Source organism: Pezoporus wallicus, unplaced genomic scaffold (assembly GCF_028554395.1).
Source record: "Pezoporus wallicus isolate ANWC-B61680 ecotype Strahan unplaced genomic scaffold, APGP_CSIRO_Pwel_v1 contig_2908, whole genome shotgun sequence".
Taxonomy (NCBI): Eukaryota; Metazoa; Chordata; class Aves; order Psittaciformes; family Psittacidae; genus Pezoporus; species Pezoporus wallicus.
The window spans coordinates 2,611,266-2,626,845 of record NW_026642179.1 but is presented as its reverse complement, the minus strand read 5'-3'; the positions used below and the strand labels follow the sequence as shown (position 1 = coordinate 2,626,845).

At 42.7% G+C, this 15,580-nt stretch overlaps 1 protein-coding gene across 2 annotated transcripts in view; it reads left to right on the top strand.

The window, feature by feature from the left end:
• Nucleotides 1-994: 994 nt before the first annotated feature.
• Nucleotides 995-15,580, top strand: part of PTPRO (protein tyrosine phosphatase receptor type O) — a 151,418-nt gene continuing 136,832 nt past the window's right edge. For both annotated transcript variants that reach the window (XM_057427950.1, XM_057427949.1), the window contains exon 1: nt 995-1,330. In XM_057427950.1, the coding sequence (XP_057283933.1) occupies nt 1,136-1,330 (195 nt within the window). In that variant the 5' untranslated portion in view covers nt 995-1,135. The remainder of the gene's footprint in view (nt 1,331-15,580) is intronic.

Below are 15,580 nucleotides of genomic sequence, written 5' to 3'. Positions count from 1 at the left end.
AGCCTAGCCTTGAATGTCTCCAGGGATGGCACGTCCACTACCTCTCTGAGCCACCTGTGCCAGTATTTTACTACCCTCTGTGTAAAAACTTTCTTCCTCACATCCAGCCTGAACCTTTGCTTTTTTAGTTTAAAACCATTACCCCTTGTCCTACTGCAACAGACCCTGCTAAAAAGTCTCTCCGCATCTTTCTTATAGGCCCCTTTTAAGTACTGAAAGACCACACTAAGGTCTCCCTGGAGTCTTCTGCAGGCTGAATATCTTGCCTATCCTTAAGTTTGGAGATGGCCCTGATCAACTCGAATGATTGCAGAGTGGGATGTGGGAGGGAAGACACAGCAGGGGAGATGATTGTAGGTTTCTCCATGTACCTCTGTAGTCACTGGGCCTCAGTATCTGATGGGCCAGGAGGGGTTCTTCTCCATCCTTTGCAGGCAGGCTTAGACCTGTACTTAGAACTACTCAAGAGTTGTCCATACATTTATTCTCCCTCCTGAGAACAGCTGTAAGGAAGTCTGCCTTGTTTCCACCCCCTGTGTCTGCTGCTGGCGCCTGTGTGCCAGCTGCTGCTCCTGGAGCTGCTGAGCAGCCGCCTCCCTCAGAAGCCTGAAGCCCCATGCGGGGCAGAGGCTGGCCCCGTCCTTTCTCTGTCCCCATGCGTGATCGCGGCATTTCTGTCCCCTGATCGCGGCGGCGGGGAGAAGGCAGGAAAAATGACACTGGGGAGGGATCGCTGTGCGTGTCGGGGAGCGGCGATGGGGCTGCGCTTCTGGCCGCCGCCTTGCTCTCCCCGCCCGCGGACAGGGGATGCTGAGGGCAGGGTAGGGCAGTGCGGAGGAAGCGAGGGCTGTGGCAGACGTCTCCCGGCCCCTCTCGCCTGCCGCCGGGGGCTGCGGCGCTCCCGCCGAGAAGCCGGCGCTGCCGGAGCCGGTGAGCGGCTCTCCCCACCCCTTCCCGTGCATCACCCAAACTCCTGGCAGGGGAGACACCCTCCGCTGCCGCCTTCGCTTCCTCCTCCTCCTTCTTTTCCTCCTCCTCCTCCTCCCTCCCGCTGCAAACCCCAAATAAAAGGGGCGGGGGGCGGCAGGATGCGCCGCTCGGCGGGGAGGTCGGTGCCGCCGCCGCCGGCAGCCTGATGCTGCCGCAATTCGCCATTGCCGGGCACGGCTTGGAGCGGAGTGGAGGGAGGCGAGGGGCAGAGGAGCACCAGCCCCCCCTGCCCAGCAGCCCCCTTGGGCCGCGGCCGCCGTCCCCCCCAATGCCCGGCAGCCGCCGGAGAGGGGCCCCGGGGGCCCGCTCTTGTCTCCTCTGGCTCTTTGTGTTGCTGAAGGTAAGTGCCGGGGAAGGGGAGGGGTGCGAGTCCCCCTTTTCCGAGGGCGCCGAGCCCCCTCCGCGCCGCCTTTGTGTGCTTTCCAGGCGGGACCGAGGAACCCGGGGACGGCGGGTGGCCTCGCCCGCTCCGCCTCTCCCGCGGGGCGGCGGAGGCTGGGGCTCAGCCCCTGCTGGCTCTGCTTTGTGCTCCCGCGGGGAACCACGCAGGGTCTGCCTGTGGATGTGGGGGGACTGGGGAGAGAGGCGGCGGTGCGACCCCTCGGTCCGCCATCCGACGGGCGGGCAGCCCGCGGCGGGATACGTTCCCTCTCCCAAAGCCCCACCGAAAGTGCCGGCAGCCCGGAGGAGCTGCGGCCGCGCTTCTTCCCATCCTCTACCTCCTCCGAAGTTACCCGGCCCTCAACTGGGAGTGCCGAGAGAGGGGACATGCGGTGTTCTTAGAGGTGTTGCCCGCAGGGCCGGGCCGTGCCGGGGTCCGCGCTGTCCTTCAGCACCGCCCGGCTCCGGAGAGACGCGTCCCGCCGCGACGTGTTCCCTGTTAAATGTCTCTTACCGTTCATTCACCCCTACCCCGCAAGAGAACCCTTGTGAAAACGCATCCAACAAAGGGGCGGGTGGTGTATCGCGGTGGTTTTAACGCTGCTTTCTGATCAGCCCCGTGCAGTGTTCAGGCTCAGCCTATCTTCTTGGTAGATTAATTTTTCAAAGTTCTGCTTAATACTGCAAGCTTGGTTTCACATGACATTCTCTGTCTTTACACTGCTGCTCCTTTAATGTTTTTTTCAGGCATATTTAATATTCTGCCTGTAACTTAGAAAAGAAAATGTATGTGGCATCTAGGTGAACACCGCTGACTATAAATGTCACTGCCCTAACGTACAGTGTTCAGTGCTACTAAAAACTTTGTTGTATATTTGTCAGTCACTGTTAAGCAGAACTCCACAGCTAAGGACCTGACCTCTCAGAGTCCTATAAATGTAAATGTTCTGTGGAAATCAGCAGAAGTCCCTGTGTGAATAAGAGTTTGCAGGATCATGTCCTAGAACAGCAGCGGTGTCACTTCTAAAATTGACATTGCATTGACGGAACTATTTAAAGGGAAGCTTTCACAGCATCTGTTCACATATAGTAGTCAACTGTCAGCTGTCTCATTTTCATAAGTGCTGAAACATACATTTATGCAAGATAAGATGTTAATATACAGACAAAGTTTTGTTCCTTGGATTTTGGTGATTTCGGGTTTTTTTATTATTTTATTTTTATTTTAAAGTAAGACTGTGAACATTATGGCCCAGCAGAAAGGTAAAGGTTCTAGTTTGTTCCTGAATATAGAAGTTCACAGTTTTAAGTAGTTGTTTTATCCCACAATCACAATTCATGATAGGTAGTTTAAATTTGTAAGATACTATACTTATAAGTAATGGATCTCAAGAATGAATATCAAGAAATTTGGTAATGTTTGAAGGTAGCAAAGGCCTCGGGTTTTCATTCTGTTGGAAAGAAACCATTGCTTCTGGACCAAATAAAACTCAGACCAACCAGGACTGGAATGACAAAAAAAAGCTGATGAGAATTATCAGAATTTTGTAGTGTGAGGGAAGGTAAAGCTGTAACTCAAGATAGAGCTGCATCAGTGACGCTATGTCACAGATTCATGTAATGGATCATGGCTTTGATTGGATAGCAAGTCTACTGTCATTAGTTATCTTGTATGTTAGACACTACAGTAAGTGAAGAACTGAGACTTTGGTGGATGCTCAAAGTAAGCATGATTACAGGGGAGAAGTTGTAGAAGCAAGAGCAGTGCTAGTTTCAAATCACTGGACTAAGACTATTTTCCTGAGCTTGAAATTCACTTTGTTTTCTTTAATGTCTACATATGTTTTTGCAGTGACAAATAATTGCAAGCAGCTAATTTTAAAACAAGGCATTTCCCTAGTTTTGTGCTGTTTAGTTCTGCCAACCTGTTGAAATACTACTAAAATTATCCAGCCTCAGGTTATTAAATTGATGTTTCACCTGGAAGTTAAACTCATTGAGAAAGAAGTGTCATTGAACTGATGAATCTGAAGACAGACAAAACTGATGTCTGTGTACTTGCTGTTTCAGCCTTAGCAGCCCAAATGTCACTTGCTAAGCTGTACTGACTTGATGTGGCCTTGATATACCCATCTGGCAATTTGTAAAATCATCAGCAGACTTTGCACGGTAATAAAACTGCTCAAAGCACATTTTCTCTTCCATTTCTGTTGTTATTTCAGGGTGCAAAGTAATAGTGCAAACTTATTCTAACTCCTGGTGCTGTCTGAGGTTGCTGGTACAGCCAGTGACAAAAGGAGATCAAACAGGGATATTACACACTGCATGTTTTGTGCCTGATATTGTTGCCCATGGGCTAGTAATATTTAGTTCCTTCTTTCACAATGCAGTGTGAAAGCTTTCTGTACTCTAGGGTAATACCATAATCTTTCTTTTTGGAAACACAGCAATGAAATCTTGAACCTTCATAATTCTCTTTTTCTTTTTCGGTGGTTTTCTCATGTGATGGCTAGTTTAGAAACTAGCAGAAGAAAGGCATTGTGTGCAAGCTCAGATATTGCTATGGATTTACAGTACTTGGCAGAGGAACAGGGCTGAGTCCTGCTTCAGAGAAAAGCCTCCAGCCATTCTGCTGTGGGAATCTCTTAGTTAATATATAGCCATTTTGCAAGGGGTCTGCGTTGTCCGGTGTTCCAGTCTGAAGGGCTGGAAGGCATAGTCTTTAGCTGCTTGCTTTGTAATTGTCTCATTTTGGTGTGGTAAAGGCATGGCTGATCACAGTTGAAGGGAAAAGCTGCACATCAGCCAAGTAAAGAACAATAAAAAGTAGACATGTTTGCTGATCCCAGTGACTGATGTTATCTTTCCCATCTTTTCTAGATTCAATCCAGTAACCTTCCCTTAGTCTTGTCTGCACTGAGTTTTGACCAGTTGAAGTTCTGCCCTGGATTATGTGGCCACTATGTCAGATGCCCCATGCTGTTAGTCACTTACCCCTGTGTGATTTTATGTTTCCTTGCTGTTTTATTTTTGTGGAACAAGGTAGAGCTTAAGCAGAGGACATAAAGCATCTTAAATATGCCAAACCTGATGATGGAGCACAATTTACAATCTATTACACCCCCAAGAGTGTCTGACCAATGCTGTCAGTGGGAAAACAAAGAGAAAGCTTGTCAAAGTAGTTCCGAGTAGAACTAAATATGAGGGATGACACTCTTTGGTGAAAATTGTCTCTCCAGAAGACTGAGGTCTGTGTATATCAGTCTTACACATGTTCATCAGGCTCTGCATGTAAAGTGGCAACACCGTCTTTCTTTCTCTTAGCAAGGACAACTTTTTATGTCTAGCAGGTAGACTTCTGTCCACTAGTACATCAGTTTATGGAGTCTGGTGTCATAGTGAAGTCTAAATTCAGGTTTAGATGGACCACGGCATTCCAAGAGATTTAGATTCTGTAATACTTTACTCAGCACAACCTTACCCAACAAAAGGAAATGTGTTTCTGTTGGTGGCATTTTCAAGAGAATCTGCACTTCATCATCTGAAGCAAAATCCATACCATCAGGACATTGCCTCTTTTTGTGGGAGAAGCATTTTTAAGAGAAAGGGTGACTTCATAGCTGGGAGCCCCAGTGTTTCGTCACAGTTTCCTCCTGTCTGGAAATAAAAAAAAACAAACAAACACACAATGTGAATTTTGGCAGTGGTGACGGTACTGAGTCCTTTTAGCAATCTCTTCTCTCTCTTAGAGATGCTGGCTGAAACTTTTATTGAGAAAACAAGTTTGGGTTTGGCTTTTTTTTCCTCATAACCATATCCTACCAGCACCAAAATAAACCCCCAATCTTACCAATTCATTTTTGTTGGCAAAACTAATGTAAGGTTTCCTCATGATGGGACAGACTTAGAGGAGCTACTGAGGTAAAACAGTCTGAACTTTCCTGCGTACTACTACTCAAAGACTAATCAGGCCATATGGAGGAGAAAAACATCCTCCCTGCAAAAGCATATACTTTTCTTCTTAAAAGAAATGGTCATCCTTAGCCCCAAACTTCTAGAAGTCATATTCTCTCTTATTTCATTATTTTCATTGATTTTTTCTAGACCAGGGTGATTCTAGAGGGCAAAGCTAATGAAGAGGATGCTTGCATGCCAGCTCATGTTTGTGAAACTGTAGTAGGTGCTTGCAAAACTCTCTACCAGTGGAATACAAGTCTGCTATTACTCTGGCAAATTTCTGATTTCATTGTGGTGAAATGGTAGTGGACCATTGAGAAAAGATCTTTCATCCCTGCAGGAGTTATGAGCCCCAAATTCAAACTGCATGAGGTCATTAAGGCAATTTCTAGGTTGTATCACCTCAGTCAGAAGCTGCACTCAAGGGTGATCCCTCATTCCAGTTAAGACAGGGACTATGCCAAATAAAGATTTACCTGTGGTGAACCCCTGGTGATTCATTAAAGGTCTCACAGATAGTGTGCTGACTGAACTTCAGAAGCCCACTAATATCTGCATTTTTGATGTCAACACACAGAGCAATCCAGGCAGATCATAAAATGACCTTATAGAGCTTCAGAATGGATGTTAAGCTGAACAAAGGCTTGTCTAAACTCATCTTGAGACTTATTTTACCAGACAGTCTCAGCTCTGGCGAGAACTCTGGGTCAGGACAATGAATGTCAAAAAATAAAGCTTTGAAAACAGGTCTTTTTGCTAAACAACTTAAAAGTCTCATAATTAAGTTTGGGTTTAGGTGTTCTTTGAAATTATGTAGTTGGTTGCAATATAAAGAAAAAAAAGAAACTTTTAAATTTAAAACATTTTTAACATTTATCAAGTCTTTACACAGAGTTTAGTACCTATGAGTACTAAGAAAACTAAGAAAGGCTACCTTGCTTTTAATAGTGCTGTGTAATCTTGGATGAATAGAGCCAGTGAAGGGACCAACTCCTAAGGAAGAAGTCTGCTTTCTTTATGGTAAGCCAAACATGATGCATTTCATTTCTGGAACACCTTCATTCTCATGCTGGGAAATTACAGTGGCTTTTAAATGAAGGAGTTCCAGAAATAAAATGGTATGCATCATGTCTGGCTTACCATAAAGATAGCACATTGTACCAGAGCAAAAGTAGTATGTGCTGTACGCAAATTACTATGGTTATCTTTGCATTTTCTTTTCTGTTATATGTGTGTATTTAGAGAAGAAATGTTTTACAGTAAGAATCAGTGATGGGAAAGTTGGTGACACAACTGATAGTAACAGGGAAGAGAGCTGGTGATATGTTTTTAAGAGAAAGGAGATATGTTTTTGAGGGAATTAATAGACTCTGCTTTTAAAATGCTGGTCTTGAGGTGGCAGCTTGGGCAAGAAGACAATACGTGGGATAGGCACTGTGACTGAGTAGAAAACATAATACTGGGGATGGAAAAATTGAGTGAGACATCTAAGCATGAGGGTTGAACACTTCAGAGGAGCTGAATGGAAGTAACAGAAGTCAACAACAACTCTGTGCTATTCTATGTCAGCCAGAGATTTAACATGAGATAGCTGTTTGGTAGATATGAACCTCTTGGGGCATGGAAATCCTAAATGCCTTTTTAAGTACTTTGGGAGAAACAGATAATGTTGCTTGTCAATCTAACAGTTGTGATTTTAAAATGATTTGACCTCAGTGCTCTTTAGGTGGTTGAGACATAGATCGCCTAGTCATGTCAGAAGTGTTTAAACAACTGTAGCTTCTTTATGTGTTACAGTTATTCAGTTATGTTGACTTCTGACTATATAATGCAAAGCCAGGTGTTTGGGATAAGGGAGGTCGGTCCCAGTCACAATGTTGTCCATCAGCAACTCCTATATTAAGAGCTTTCAGTTATTTCCTTGACAGATGCCTAGAATCAGCCAAGAAGGGGCTGTTCTCCAAGACTGAGGGAAGTCACCAGAGCAGATCCCAGACTGTCCCAATCGCCTTGTTACCTTTGTGTAACCGGCTGTTTGGCATATGTCTCTTATCTGCACCACAGCTATTTGGGATCATTTCCTCTTTGTTCATATGGAAGTCATTTTAATGTAGAAGTAATTTTAACACGGAAAATCTTTGCTCCTTGTTGACCTATCAAATGAGAAGGGTCTAGTTCTTATTCCACTTAAAAACAGCACAGAAATCTTAAAATGCAGTAAAAAAAGAACAAAATAAAAAAAAACAAAAAACCAAGGGAAAAAACGCTATTAAAATGTGGAGAACAGTAGAGATTATTGGTGGTGGTGGGGGAAATCCACAGAAAGAATGCTAATTAGTCTTTTCCCAAAGTACTGCAAGGCAGCTCTAACATTTTCCAACAGCAATGAAATTAATTTATTTATTATTTGCTTAGCACTGCTGTGCCTAGCTTTGTTCTGTATGCAAAATATCTGCAGACTCTGCCTGAAGTCTGAAAGATAGACACATCAAAATAAGTATGCTCTAGATAACTGAGAAATGATTATCATGTATGCCAGTTGCTGGTGTTCTCTAAGGGGAGGTATGCCTTCCAAACAGAAACAAGTCACAATTGCTTCCCCCAGGAGCTAAGCAGAGGGTTTTTTTGTTGTTATTGTGGTTTGCTGCTTTAGTTTTAATTCGGTATTGATTTCTACAGGATGTTGCTCACCAGAGCTTCTGGACATTTACATCAGTTTAAAACATCAAAAAATAATTAATAATCGATGTGACTTTAATCCCTTCAAAGAGAGCCTATTAACCTACAGAAAATGCTCTAGCTCACAATAGCTTCATGAAAGTAATTGTAAGCAGGGCAAGAGATGAAAGCAGGAAACATCACTTGGATATTTTTGGGCTTTTTTGAAGAGAACTTTTATTCAAAACAGACAACATGGCTAATATTTTATTGCAGTCAGCTCACTGTAAATTGGGAGGTTTGGGGTTTTTATTAATTTTTCTTTCCCTACCTTGGCTGCCCCTGCCTAATCTTGTACTGAAATTATCTTGAGTCATCAGTGTCTGCTTCTAAGGAAAATATTATGATGTCACAAAATCAATACTGGAGAATCCTATACAGTAATCCCTTTTCAAGGAAGTCCATTAAATCAATGCCTCTCCTTCTCTGGGTAATGACTTCTGATTTCGCTGTGTGAAGGAATAAGCAGATGGGGAGGGATTTTACATAATTAACTGGCTGTTATTAAATACAACAAGAAAAATTGTGACATTTTCTGTAAGACAAATGAATACATAGTGAATACTTAAGCATATTTCAAAACGATCTCTGGTATAAAATTACTTCTGCTTTGGGTTACAAAATGTGCTAAACCAAAAATGCTTTTTTATTTTTAAGACTTTTTTGAAAACCAACTGAAGACTCCATAGGCTCTGAAGCACCTTCAAATTTCCTCAGAAGCGTTGTGGGAAATCATGAAAACTGCAGAATAGTGACACCATATGATTGCCACCAGCATTTAACAGAAATGGAGGCACTTCAAGAATACGGATAATAATTCTGCCATCTCACCTGTTGTTTATGTGCAACATTGACCTCTGTTAGTTGGAACTAGAACTGATGGGTTGCCTCTCATTTTTAGGATGCTGGGAGCTATCAGAGAGTCTTCTGTGCTTCTGGGAACAGGTCCAAAATCCAAACGAAGTCAATGGATGTCTTTATGTTGCTTTAAATGAGCTTTGGATCAAGCTGTAGCGGGAAGACCTGTGATCTCAGCTGGGTGATGCCGTGAAGTTTGACATGCAGCACAGAGTTAACTGTAACATGCAGGTGACCTTGGGCTCACCGCAGTGTTGGTAGCGCAGACTGGAGGCCGCTGGATCGTTTTGATTTTTTGGAATCTGAGAGTCTGATAACTTAAAGATACTCCCCAAAAGATAAATCTTGAGCAACCTTTTTGCTTAGGAAGTAGCTGTACTGCAAGAATTGGTTTGTTGTAATCCCCTGCTGGCGCCAGTGTAATAAGAGCACACTTGAATGCTTCTGCTCTTACAAGAGGAGCTTCTTTGCAGGAAACTTAAGTTTTGTAACTAGCACTAGGCAAACATAGGGTGGTTTTCTCCTGGCAGAGCCATAAGCCTCCTCTTTCTCTTCCTTTGCACATTTCAGGGACTGTTCAAATAAGAGTTCAGATTTAAATATGTTTCAACATATACCTGCTTTTGCTGGCATTGCAGTATAAACACAGGTACATTGGATGGAAACCAAATTCTACACCAATACCTGATACTTGTGTATGGATCTGAACAATATAGCTGATCCCTGCTTCTTTAACAGGCTAGCTGATTTAAAAGCAAAATTAAAACCCAGTGACAATCAGAGGCCTTTGAATTTCAGATCGTAAACTCTCATCCTGCTCTGCTCGGGTGCAAATCTGAAGACAGGCATTATTACCTAGACTCTTTCACTTGCACTCTTCCAGTTAATTACCGAACAGTAGACTTCCATATCTGTGATCACACAAATGGAAATAGCAGTTCAAAATATATTCACATGCTTATCTGAAATGCAGAAGGAACCAGAATTTGAGAAGTAATTTAAGATAGGTGTCTGGAAAATAATTTTTATCCAAAGGGCAAATGCACAGCCAAATTAAATGCTGTCAAAGAGCCCAAGTTATGTATTGAGTAGCAGAGCTGCTCTTGCTTGGAGGGAACGCATGTGGAGTGAAATTCTCTTCTTCATGAAAGGAATTCAGCAGAAACTGGGTATTTTCTTACATGTGCGCACAGAACAGTTGTGAAGATTAATTGAGTTCTCTCTGTTTCTGCATGGACATGTTTCTGTTTGGTTTAAAACTTGATAATTAGAGGGGTGAATAGTTAAAAGAAGCTAACAATTGCAGCAAGCTAAAAAAAGAAAGTTTTGGCCCTTTGACTGTAGTGCTTTGCAGCAGCTTTAAATGATCAGGGTGCTTTTATTTTTAGCTGAAAGATTTTTTTATTATTATTTTTTCTGGAGGTAGGGATTTGTTGCCTTTATGAGTGCTGGTTATATGATTAAAGCATATGAGAGCTAGTGGATACCTAGTGGATATAGCATTGGTTTTAATGGAAAGAATCAATCTTGCCATTGAAATGTTTAGGCTAATGTGATTTGGTTTTCTAAGATGATAATTTACCATCTCTGTGTTTGTTTGGTGTCCTGTATGGTGTATGGGTCTCATGGTGCTCTAGAAAGAAAGGGTCAGATTTTCTCATGTTTATTTCCCAATGTAATAAATTATTGCATTGAGGTTCAACAGCGCAAAGGAACTGGGCTTGCAGCAAGCTATCTTGTCTAGAGTGAGGAAAGCCAAGGGCTGCTGTGTTGGACTGCTTGCAGATGCAGTGCTAAGACTGTGGGTCAGAAGCAAGGCATGATTGTCTTAAAAGATGTTGAGACAAAAGCCACAGTAGTGCTGTAAGCTGGATGTGGTCTGGTTGGCTATCACTGGACAGCTCTAGGTTTTGCTGACTTCTTTTGGAATGTCATAGGCATGTTCTCATTTATCCTTCTAGCTAGATTTATGCTGACTAATGCTGATAATCCTCGCTCCACTGCATAGCTGGGGGTGTGCTGGGGGTGTACAATTCACGCTGACCAACTGCAGCATGTGGGGAAAGGGGGGAGCAAGAGACTCCAACGGGCCAGCTGAGAAAGCAAATGATTCAGAATTGTCCCCTGGTTGTCAATAAAATGGCAAATGCTGTAGTATAGAGCGGGGACTGGACATCTCTGAGGATATAGGGAAATGTATTAACTGTTCAGAATCAAACAGCAATTTAGGCTGGAAGGAACATCTAGAGACCATCAGATCTGAGCCTCAGCTCAAAGCAGGGTCAGGTAAGTTGGGGGCTAAGGGTCATGTTTGGATGAGTTTTGAGTATCTGAGAATATGGAGATTCTACCACCTCTCTGGACAACCTCTTAGGGCACAGCAGGAAACAAATGACAGTCAGTTAAACCTTTTTCAAAATCATGAATTAGGACTCAAAAGTATGAAACCATCTTATTAACTTGACCTTATTTTTTTCCCTTAAATTCATTTAAAATAATCTTAGGCCATCTTTCTTTGTAGAATTTGAAACTCTGGGTTACAGTCACAGGCTTTATGCTGAAGTCAGCTGCTTTTTCTTGCATTCATCAGCGCCTTGGAACTTGAGCCTTAAATATAACATGAAGGATAAAATTCTTAGAGCTGCTGTTGTTAGAACGTGCCTTAATTATCACTTAAATTTTCTGCAGAGTCAGGCAGGTATCTGCCATCACGACACATTCGTTTCACAGCTTCACGTTTCTCACGAAGGCTTTTTGATTGAGATTTTTTTTTTCTTCTGTGAGGAGAACCATGTCTTCATATATTTGACAAGCTTAGGTCTTAGTCATGCAGGAAACCATTAAAGCTTCACCGTGGGGGTACTTGTGAGTAATGTGAATGAAAGGCTGTTGGGAACAGGCTTGCCTCTGTCCTATGGCTTTGTGCTGGAGCAGAGGAATTGGTCATCACTGCATTGAGTTAGAGAAAATTGTAAGAATCAAGGTGTAAAATACTTGTGTCAAGGGAATATGTGGAATCCTTTCTGGAAATTTCCCTTGTGCTTTTTTCATTGATAACCACTGCTCCTCAAATCAATAGATTACAGTGACTCGATACTTTTAATGAGCTCCAAAGGAACAGTTACTTTGGACTGTGATTACAGTTTCTGCTGCCTGACTCCACATCATGCTAGCATTTTATTACTAACAATTTATAATGTTGAAAGGGAGTCCGGATTTGGTGATTCATTTTTTTTTTTCACAGGTTTTGCCTTGAAATTATATTAGCTCATATGTTTACTTGTCTGTGCTAGGATACAGGTTTCTTTCTTTTTTTTTTTTAACTACAGGATATAGAATAGTAAAAAAAATACCCTCCAACTAAAAATAAAAACACCACCAAAAAACTAAAACCCAAACAAAAACCTGCCAGTCAAGTTTTAAAAGTCTCCAACATGGCTGTTGTTCTATGGCCCCTACTTCTTCCAGTTCTATTACATTGAATCCCGATTTCCAAACAATATCACCATACAAAAGCCTTCTGCTTACAGCTTTGAAAAGTCAAATCTTCCAGTGTATAACATAAAAACATATCTTACAGTTCCAAAAGAAAGAAAAAAAATCTCATAATGTCATCTGTTAGAAAAGCAAAATGATGCTTTTCCCCTGAAGACACTACAATGCCAGATTTAATTTATTTTGGGAAGAAAGAGAGACTATTCTGTGGAACGTGCTTACCACTTGTGAAGCGAAAGGTGTCAGCAGAGGGTGTGAAGATATCCTTGAGAACAGAGCTTACACAGAGCCAGACGAGTTTATAGAATAAAGGAAAAACCTCTGCACTTTATATTTAGTATAAAAGAAATGGATAGAAGGGATTGCGATGTCATACACAGCCTAGGGCGGATCAGCTGTGCTCAGACTGTGTGTTCAGAAAGTTTGGCTCTCTAATCCTAACTCTTCAAAGCTAGATTTAGCTACGCCAAACTCCATGGCCTTCACTGTGCAAGGAGGGTGCTGTGAAGGAGGACACCTTGAGGTCCACTTCCCACGCTGCTGCACCCAGCAGAGCTTCAGGGCATGTGGGAAAGGGCTCCAGACTGAAACAGCTCTGCCACAGGGCCCTTTGCCTGCAATGCAATTTAAATGCATGATTTCATCTGATATTAAATAATTTGGAAGGTTTATAGATTATTAACACAGGGACTGTGTGAGAGTTGCATGTCAAATGGATACAGGAGTTTCATATACACTCTGGTTTTCCATACTGTGTCATTTCTTTTTGTCCTTAACAAGTTTAAAGAATGAAGTCTAGTGGTGTCAGCTGATGCCTGGGATTGGTCCTTTACGTTTTTGTCCAGAAACGCTACCCTGTTCCTACAGTACTGCGTGATGGATGGCTGGTAATTGCTGGATGCCCACTGTGAATTTTCAATTATAATGAAAAGTCTTTTTGCATTAGGAGATGATCCTCAACCTGAATGAGGGGAAGCAGATGGACTGCAGAGATGTCTGCATCCTGCACCCAGGAATGCGTGTGCTACATTAAGAAGGCTAATAAAGCGGGAGGGGAGTGTCCTCTTTTGCCCCGTGGTAAATCCATCTCTGTGCTGTCAGAAATGGCTATAGAATGGGAGCTCTGGGATTTTTCTCCACGCAAATGATCTAGTCTCATCTATCTTTTTTCCTCTTTGCGTACTGGCATATTCCTTCTCTGCAAGTATTTATCAAAAGTCTTTACTTGGAGTGTTGGACTAAAGGTCATACCCATTTTTTTTCTCTTATCTTTCTCTCCTTTTTTTTTTCTTCTGTAGTCACTCTGTTTCTAAAGATGGCAAATTAAATAACTGATGATTTATTCTGATGCCAGAAGGCCTTCGTAATATGCATATTAGGTTTTAGTGTATTTTTCCTTTATGCATCTCAGTGCTTTCAATTTGTATGCAGAGCCATCCTCTTACCATGAACTCCTATGCCCAGAGCTGAGGATTATGTTCTTATCCAACATATGTACTCAGCCTGAAATGCTAAATCTCTGCTACTAGAGGAATGGAAAGATGTTATGGTTAAAGGAGCTATATCAAATTAACCAGTCAGATCACACTATAAATCATTTCTGGTGAGAGGCAAGATAAAGATACTCCCTGAATGTTTGTGTCCCCTGACCAACACTAACTCTAAATTTAAATATTGGTGCTCTGACTGTGAGAGATTAAACAAATATGTATTTTAATTAAAAAAAAATCAGATTTGTGACAGCAGTGGAGGAGTTTCTGTGGACACTGTTTTGCACAAGAGCAGTCAGATTTTGGTAGTCTGTAGCATGGAGACTGTGGAAACAAAGGACGGCAGTGGCATAGTGGAGCCCGAGTTGTTCCCACACCCCTTTAGCCAGCCTGGTTCTCACTGGGAGAACAGAAGCAGTTACTGCAGGACTCGACCTGCTGGTGCCCCTGTCTCATCCTGTTCCTATTGCAACAGTTCAGATAGAAGGAGAAGAGAGGGCAGGATAACTCACCTGGCTTTGTAGCTCCCCCCATTATACGTCAGGAATTTCCCACTGATGCTGGCTGTCAGCATGTACCTTTGCAGGTGCAAGGATGACTTTGGGGTGGGGCATGGGAGGGTGGTGGCTGGGACCTGCTGTGGTGTTGGAGAGGATCCAGTGGCTCTTACATTCCAGCTTTGCCTGCCTGGGAGTCATGCCTTGCTCACCAAGCCAGCCTTGCTAGCATTGCCTTGTTAATGGTGCTCCTCCATCCCTGCAACTCTGCACTGGAGAAGGGTGCTTTATCTTCCCGTTTCCAGAGAAAGGAAGCATTCCTAGCTGAGTAGAAGGCAGCAACACTATGTTTTTATCTGGTCCTTTCCCTTTGAGGTCATTTGTATCCTGAAAGGGAGGAAGCAGAAGACACTGGGTCCTCTTCCACAGTGCGACTGGATTGCACTAGTGCATCCCTCTGTGATACACAGCTGGTACAAGCCACAGAGGGATTGCAGTGGTACCTCAGCTCAGATGTTTTCTGAGGGCATATGTTACCATGGCACATTATCACATTGTCATAACAGAATGCTGAGTAGCACCTAAAATGCTGGTGGGGGGCTTATCCATGGATAAGCTACAGGCTAATCCGGTTTTCAGTCTGTGTAACTAGGTTCAGTACTTGAGGGAGATAGGAGAGTGTCTCTGAGACAGCATCTTGTTGGAGGGTTGAAAGAAATTTCTAGAAAAGTGCAAAGACGAATCTTTCCTTTGCCTTTCCCTCATGAATTAAATACCAGATGATTTCATTTTTTTAATGGCAGAATACGTGGATGTTTTATTTATTAATGCTGGGCTAAAAATATTGTAGTGGTTGGGTATTCAAAGGGTTTGAAAGGTAAAATAGTAATTTGGATTGACTGGCAAAACTTATTTTATAGTTCTTGCCATGACAGAGGAGCCTAAGAAGCTTCCCAGCAAATCAGCAAATATTTCAATTCTCCAGAAAGAACATTTCAGTCCTAAGCTTTCTAGCCCTCTTTAAAGAAAAATTGAGGAAGCGACAGCCAGTCAAGGAAAATTCAGCAATTTTAACAACCATTTCCTGGTATTCACCAGTACTTGTAATTGTCAGATATAGGTATTTTTCCAAGAATAAAATACTAGCCTATTTCTTGCATTTATCCTTTCTAGAGTTTGTCCCTTCACTATTGT